Here is a 7,986-nt window from a genome sequence, read left to right as displayed (position 1 = left end):
CCGGGAAGATCCCACATGCCGCGGAGCGGCTGGGCCCGTGAGCCATGGCCGCTGAGCCTGCGCGTCCGGAGCCTGTGCTCCGCAACGGGAGAGGCCACGACAGTGAGAGGCCCGCGTACGGCAAAAAAAAAAAAAATAATAATAATAAATAAATAATAAAAATAAATAAAAATAAAAAAGCCTGTGTTATTTTTATAATAAACATCTTTGTTCTTCAATTAGGCAGAGATCATATTGTATAGATATTCTAAGTGGCCACTCAGCTCAGCCTCCATTTAGGATTAATAATGACGACTACCTAGTATCTATTTATTGAGCACTTACTGTTCCACATCTGGCTGGGTCGTCAGACCTCATGTAATTCTCACCACAGGGTAAGGGACCATTATCAACCCCATTTTACAAGTGGAAAAACTGACGCTTGCCGAGGGATACGATTTGTCCTCCTGCCTGGATTAGGACCCCAAGATTCTTGGGCTAGAGGAAGGACCAGTTGCCCCTGTCAACTGGGCCAGAGGCCAGGAGTTCCCTTACCGAGATGAGATCTTTGTTGAGTACCAAAGTCATGACGTCTTCGGAGCACTTGGGCTGGATCAGGGACAGGAGCAGCTCCTGGTTGCAGCCCTCCTTGGGAGGGGTGGTCTGGACCGGTGTGGGTGAGGGCTGCAGCCCACTGCCTGCAGGGCAGCAGAGGCAGCCCGCAGACAGTCACTGCGGGCTCGCTGTGCTCTTAAGCGCTAAGCACTTCTATAGCTAGGTACTCTCAGTGTCCCTGGGATGCAGATGAGGAAAATGGGGCTCCGACCAGCTGATGCAACTTGCCCAGCACACACAGCAGCTGGGCGTGGCTACAGATCCAAGGAGAGGGCAAGGGAAGGGAGGGGGGCGAGGGAGGGAGCCGGGTGCTCACCACAGCTGGGTGCCCTCAGAGAGACGACACTGGCCAGAGGGAGCTCCACAAAGGATGCTACTACACTGGCGTTGAGCCTCCGGGCCTCCCCCAGCAGGCCTTGGGTTGTGTTTGGGAGGTGGAAGCCACGGATGTTCTTCTCCGGAAAGATCTTGAAGGAGTATTCACCAGTGGTCTAATGACAGGGAGAGAGGCAGGGCAGGGAGCTACAGACACAGTCAGGGGGCACACAGCCTGGCGGGGGCAGCTGCAGGCCAGTCAGGGTCTGCCAGGCCTCGATCCTGCTCTCTCCTTCGCTCCTGCTGTTTCCCCTGCCTGGGCCACCTCCCCTCATCTACTGGTTCCTGTGCGTCTTTCAACTCAGCTTGGAGTTCACCTCTCCAGGAAACTCCCCTGACCCTGTGGGCTGGGTTAGGGGCCTCCCTAAGGGATCATGGAAGACTTCCTGGAGGAGGTAACATCTAGGTGAAGGTCTGAAGGAAGAATAGGTAGTGCACAGAAGGAGAGGTTGGGGGCAGAGGATCATCATGTATAAAGGCTCAGGGCTGGGGTGATGGTGCAGGGAGTTTGGTTTTTTTCTTTGGGGAGCCTTGGGGAGACCTGAACGGGGTCTCACCCAGATCTGCATGTTGTGGTTGGCGTCGATGAGCCAGGACACGTAGGGTGGACCCTGAAGGATGAGCACGGCGGCGTCGGGATCCCTCGAAGCACAGCTCAGCTCCACCTTCACGGTCACCGTCCGGGGCCTGTGGGGAGACAGACCCCCGCATCAGAGCGGGCGGTAGTGCGGGGTGCAGGGGACGGGGTTGGTGCTTGACTCGGATTTGCGGGGCAGGGACAAGACCTGGGGTCGGGTGGGCAGCGGCTGCGCTCTTAACCTGGTCGGTCGTGGGTCCGTGGGGTGGACGAGAAAACGGGCGCGGCTCCGAGATACGTGGGGGTGACAGTTCTCTGACCAGGCCAGGGGCGGGGCTGAGGCTTGGACAGAGGCGGGGCTTTATAGGGGGTGGGGCGGGCGGGGCGGGGCGGGCACCCTTACCAGGCTTCTGGGCCCGGCAGGACCCTCAGGATGTGCGCCTCCTTGTGGCCGGCCACACCTTCCAAGCGGCAGCCCCGGACGGAGGCCTGGGCGTTAGGGCTCCATTCGAGTGTGTGGCCCATGTCCTTGTGGGGTTCCAGACTGCAGGAAGACGGTGACCTCGGGGCTGCGGAGACAAGCGCACTTATGTCTCCTCCTCGAGCAGCCTGGCATCTAATACAGAGGCCCACCCTCAGCCACAGAAACGGTGGGGCAGGCAGGATGGAGCAGCAAAGAGTGGGGGGCATGGGAGGACCGGGGTTCAGATCACCCCTCCACCACTTACATCAGAGGGACCCAGGGGAAGCCCCTGGCCTCTGTTTCCTCATCTGTCAACACAGGGTTAATTTAAGGTATGAACTCACGGCATCTGCTAGGGATGCAGCCCTGCAACCAACAGCACATCATCCCCCTTTTACCTTTCTTACAGAATTTACCATGACCTGAAATTGTAGAATTTGTTTGTGTACATGTTTATTATCATCTCCCCACCACAGTGCCAGCTCCAGGAGGGTAGGGTCTGCGTCTGTCCCCACAGAGTCCCCAAATGCCTAGCATAGGGCTTGGTGCCTAGTAGGTACACAATAAGTAATAAGAAAGTGCTGTTTTTGTAGTTCAGGAAACTGACAAAGAGCAGCAGTTTCACGTGGTTCAATCTAATATCTGGTGAAGGGGTAATCACTGTCCTAAGAGCGCACTGACTTGCTATGTGTGACCTGGGGCAAATCACATCCCCTCTCAGTGCCTTAGTGTCCACAACCGAGGAATGAGCCAGAGGAATTCACATTCCTCCAGAGCCCAGTCCTGAACCCAGAGAGGCTGCTGGGAAAGCTGACCTTGGTCCAGACGGAGGAGGATGCTTTGGGGATTGTTCAGCTCAGCAGCAGAGGTGATGGGACCCTTTGTATCCGCCCAGTTGAGCAGCTCACCCCTGGTAGTGAAGGGTGGCAGCTGTGTGGTGTTGACCTCTGTGGTCTCTTGGAAGACGACCAGGCGCGGGTTCTGGGGAGACACGTGAAGGCTCAGGCCTGAGTCCCCGCTGTCCCATGCAGGAGGTCAGGAGATAATCTGAGGAGGCAGCTGTTTGGCCGAGCAGAGGAGGCCAGGCCTGAGGGCGCTGAGGCTGGTGGACCTGAAGTCAGCTCACAGATCCCAGAGCCGGATCTGCCCATCTCCTTTCCACACCTGGGGAGCTGGATAGACACACACCCACGTGCATCCACCTGTCCAAACATCACCCTCACACCCCTCGATAGGCATCCTCATTCAGCTCACACTTAACGACATCTGTGGTTACTGTCTGTTTCCCCCACACTCTAAGGTCTGTGAGGGACAACGCCTGCCTCGCCCACCCCTGCACGGGACTTGACACACAGTAGGCACTGAGAAACATTTGTCTAACTTCGTGCCGGGCCCTGGGCCCAGCACTGGGGATCCTGACATGGCAGCTTCTCCCTGATGCCTGGCACGTGACAGGTGCTCCCTGCACGTGGGAAGGGAGAAGGCAAGAGAGAAGAAATGGACGAATACATGAATGAATGAAAGACAAACAGGGGTGGTCCCTGCTCTGGGAGATCTTACCATCCAGAAACTAGTCACGCCTCAAGTCATTTGAAACAACAGAAGACAGAGGATATCATTTAATAAGAAGGAAAGGAGCAAGACACGTCCCCTGGATGGACAGGGATGAGAATCTGGGTGGCTCCGGCACCTCACTGACTCCACTGCCCACGCCTCAGGAGAGACTCTGGGGGGCTGGGGAAGGAACTAGGAAAGACTTCCTGGTGTAGGTACTCTGTTGAAGTCAAACGGTTCAGAGGAAGCTGTTGGGGCCACAGACTCAAGAGAGTTCCTTGGGACTTCCCTGGTGGTCCAGTGGTTAAGAATCCGCCTGCCAATGCAGGGGACACGGGTTCGAGCCCTGGTCCGGGAAGATCCCACATGCCGAGGAGCAACTAAGCCCGTGCGCCACCACTACTGAGCCTGCGCTCTAAAGCCCACGAGCCACAACTATTGAAGCCCGCGCGCCTAGAGCCCGTGCTCCGCCACAAGAGAAGCCACCGCAGTGAGAAGCCCGTGCACCGCAACGAAGAGTAGCCCCCACTCACCGCAACTAGAGGAAGCCCGTGCACAGCAACGAAGACCCGATGCAGCCAAAAATAAATAAATTTTAAAAAGAGAGAGGAGAGTTCCTTTTCCATCTCTCTCCAAAGCCAGAGGCACTGCGCTGAAGCAGCAGCAGCATAAGGGCTTCAGGCTAGATACTGAGGGGGACTGCCTGACAGTGGCAATAGGCGAGACACCATAGAATGGTCCACCTGGAATGGAGCAGGACTGTAACAGGGGGGCAAAGTGATGAGCACCTGGGTGAGGAACCCAGCGCCCGCCCGCATGGAAGGGCTGGGGCAGTGGGTTAGAGCTGGAGAGTTTGGGGGTGGGGGGACTTTTACCCATCTGACCCTGAGGGTCAGCTCTGTAAAATGGGGATGTAATAGGGATTAAAGGGCAAGGCGTTTGTCAGTCTCCGGGCGCTGCCCCCGTGGGGCTCTTTGTCCCTCCAGCAGCGTCCCGGCTCCGGCTGCGGGGGCCCGGCTCCGGAAATTGCGGGCCGAGGCCGCGCGCGGCTCCGGAGGTGCCCCCCGCCCGGCCCCCCGGCCGTGTAGTCTTAGCGTGCGGGGGAGGGGGAAGGAAGGCTTGGCGGAGGTCGGAGCCGGCGGCGGCTGCGACCTTCCGGCCCGGCGGGCGGGCGCTTTTCACGCGCCCTGCGTCAACCGGAGCCCCGCCGCCGGGCCTAGATCCCGGGGTTGGGCCGCCAGGGCGTCCGGAACGGGAAGGGGAAAGGGGAGAGTCGAGAGGGAGGAGGAGCCGCGGAAGGATCTCGCTTTCCCGCACTGGGAGCCGAGGGATGTGCCGCGTGGGGTCGGTCGGCTCCGCCCTCCTGGTTGGCTTCGTTAGGTTTAGCAACTTCCCTCCCAGGGGCGTCCGGGCTGGCCAGCTCCGTGTACCTCTGTGCTGCCCCTGCCGCCAGTCCCGCACCCCCTCAACTTCTCTCCGTGTCTGGGCCCGTCTCCCAGGCAGCCCTGGATCTGGGCCTCTCTTCAGGTCCCCAGCTCCTCTCTCCCGCTCCTGGAACTCGGTGGCCTCTCTGAGAGTCTGTCTGTTCCTCTCACAACAGGCCCGCCCTCTTTCCGTTGCCATTTTTCTTTCTGTGTCTCTCTCCCACTTGTTATCTTTGCTCTCCCCCGGGCTCTGGCTCCCTCCCCTCTGCTTTCTCTGGACGTAAACAACAGCTGCTCGCATCTGGCGATCACCTCCCAGGGCCTTCCATGTGGAGGGAGCAGTGCCGCCAGCGTCCGCCCCACCTCCTCCAGCCCTGAGCTTCCTCACTGTGGGTCCCAGACAGTGGACCTCCTCTTTCTGGTGGATGTGTCTGACACTTAATAATATCTGAATTTTTTAAAAATAATTTTTCTCCAACTTAGGCCGTGCTAATTATAGCAAATCTTGCAAATTCCACAAAGTTTAAAGAACAAAACATATCTCTCCGTATCCCACCCCCCAGCCATAACTACTGTTTTGTTTGGTTTTTCACCAGGGAATTCCCCATAGCTACCGTTAACGCATTGTTAGGTTTCTTTTGTTTGGTTTTGGTTTTGGTTTTGGTTTTTGGGCCACTCCGTGCAGCATGCAGAATCCTAGTTCTCTGACTAGGGATCAAACCCGTGCCCCCTGCATTGGAAGCGTGGAGTCTTAGCCGCTGGACGGCTAGGGAAGTCCATCATCGTTAGGTTTCTTCCTGGCCTTTTTCGTCTGCACTTAAATATTTTCTAATTTATGTCTTGTAACTTTTTCAAAGACAGTGACAAGGTTATTTTATGGGACTATCCTCAATTCTCGCACTGGACATGTGGGAAACCTGAGGCCATGAGAGAGGGTTGGAGTTGGCCAGGGTTGCACATCAACCTCATTCCCACCTCCAGGTTTGGGCTCTTTATCCCAGGTTCTGTTGCCCTTTGCGTCCTCTCTGTCAGGGCCCCATGGGATTCAGCCGGCAGGGCCCTGGTGAATAATGTCAGAATGAAAAAGAGAAGCAGGGGACCCTGGCCCACAGAGGTGGACAGCCAGGAGCCTCCCACGGCCCGTGCCTGAGGCTGGGGTTGGAGGTAACACACTCACGTAGGCCAGGTGGAGTGGGATTCCTGGAGCCTGCAACTTCAGGAAGATGGTCTTGTTAGTGCTGAGGATCAGAAGCACCTCTCGGGGCAGGGTGCCATTTTGCTTGGATGTCTGGAGAGTCAGCTCCAGCGACGACACCTCCTGGAATGGGGGCAGGGGAGAGACACACGCATAGACCAGTCAGATTGCGCAGGCTGTGCCACCAGATCGGTAGTGACGACTCATTTACTGGAAGCTTCCACTCCATTCTCCCTGCCCAGCTTGTCCACTCCTGTCTCCCAGAGCCCAGCACAGTGCCCGGCCCTCCGGAGGTACCCAGAAAATCTTTGCTGAACGAATGAAGGAGATGAGCCCCAGCAAATCCAAAGAGATGTTTGTTTAAGGGTAGCGGGGAGGGATAGATTGGGAGTTTGGGACTGACATGTACACGCTGCTGTATTTAAAATAAAATGCCTTTCCGTGAAAATAAATAAGTAAATGCAATGAACCTGAACTTTATCCAGTAGTCAGTTGAGGTTTATTATTTCCGCAGAGCACCTGCTGTGTACCAGGCCTGCAAACGCCTGTGGGACTTAGAGAGTACCCTGTGCCCTTTCTCTGTCCCTGTGCGACAGCGTTGAGGCATCAAACCCTCCCCGGTTTGCAGTATTCCTGTTTGCTTTACTACTTTAAAGTACTAAATACTCATATTTTGTTGAGTAATACCATTATTTTGATATTTTATAAGAAATGTAAGTTGAAATCATTTATGTCTTGAGAGGTACCGACTGCATTAAAAAATTTAATTGATCATGGTGTATGCATTTAGAATGCTTTCATGACAAAGACAACAACAATTTTTTTTTTCTTAAAAGACTCACAATTTATTTAGAAAAGCAGATAACTATGTAACCAGTTTATATTCAATGTGATCAGTACTTGCATAGAGTTTTAAATTAAGTGTTATGGATAAATAATAAGGGAATAGTTAATTTTGCTGAGGAGGTTTAGATAGGTGTCATATAAATTAAATTGTAAATAGTGCAGAAATACAAAGGGTGGTTTGCAATAGAGCGTATGTTGGCCCACCACTGCTCAAGGTTGGCCTTCGCGCTTGAGGTGTGACTGATCCTAGAAGGAACCATCAGTTAGATGTCGTCAGAGACAGAAGGTAAAACATGAATAGAAGCAGAGTCTCAAAGAGGCTGTCAGCAACCCTGATTTGGGCCAAGTGTCTGAATCAAGGCAACTGATGTCGCATGCAGACCTGGAACGTTCCCACAGTTGCATCTGGCTTTGAGAAATCATAGACTTTTCATCTTTGAGAAGTTGTCTTGAAGAACTTCATAGCAATTATTCACTTTAGTAAGCGATGCTACATGTGCTACACCGCAGTTTAATATTTCTTTCTGAACTTGTTTGAACTTTGCCAGCGTTTTAGAGAAGAGATTGTCAATAGAGTTGACATCAAAGACATAAGCCACACAGTGAATCCTGTCTTTCAGTGATGGAGAGGTGATGAAAGTAGGATGCTTGGGTGTAATTGGTTTATGGGAATTAAACTGATATCTGTCTGGCACGCAGCCTTTTAAGATGTGGGGTATGTCAGCCACACATAATAGAATATTTTCACACAACATAAATGGCAGAGATTTACCATCTTTTCCATCTTTAATAGAATATATCCTATACCTGAAAGAGAAGTCTTCCTATTGATTTAGAATTTTCCATCTCTGAGGTTTTGTACCTTCTTGGAGACAAGGGCATGCCTCAGATTTTTCTGTATTTCTATTTGGGGCAAGGGAGGCGAGGCTGGCTAACACCTCTTTAGATTCTGTTTTCT

At 53.8% G+C, this 7,986-nt stretch overlaps 1 protein-coding gene across 3 annotated transcripts in view; it reads right to left on the bottom strand.

The window, feature by feature from the left end:
• ENG (endoglin) overlaps nucleotides 1-7,986 on the bottom strand; it is a 32,658-nt gene that overhangs the window by 6,681 nt on the left and 17,991 nt on the right. The window contains exons 3-8 of one of the 3 annotated variants that reach the window (XM_007101780.4): nucleotides 6,165-6,305; nucleotides 2,825-2,990; nucleotides 1,950-2,115; nucleotides 1,527-1,656; nucleotides 911-1,085; nucleotides 535-677 (exon numbers count right to left, since the gene is read on the bottom strand). In XM_007101780.4, the coding sequence (XP_007101842.1) occupies nucleotides 535-677; nucleotides 911-1,085; nucleotides 1,527-1,656; nucleotides 1,950-2,115; nucleotides 2,825-2,990; nucleotides 6,165-6,305 (921 nt within the window). Of the gene's footprint in view, nucleotides 1-534; nucleotides 678-910; nucleotides 1,086-1,526; nucleotides 1,657-1,949; nucleotides 2,116-2,824; nucleotides 2,991-4,096; nucleotides 4,909-4,993; nucleotides 5,069-6,164; nucleotides 6,306-7,986 lie in introns of those variants that run through there. The other 2 variants (XM_028493491.2, XM_055086955.1) reach the window with 2 other exon arrangements.

Source organism: Physeter macrocephalus, chromosome 9 (genome assembly GCF_002837175.3).
Source record: "Physeter macrocephalus isolate SW-GA chromosome 9, ASM283717v5, whole genome shotgun sequence".
NCBI classification, from domain to species: domain Eukaryota; kingdom Metazoa; phylum Chordata; class Mammalia; order Artiodactyla; family Physeteridae; genus Physeter; species Physeter macrocephalus.
The sequence above is the reverse complement of the archived record's forward strand: the minus strand, read 5'-3'. Positions and strand labels throughout refer to the sequence as shown.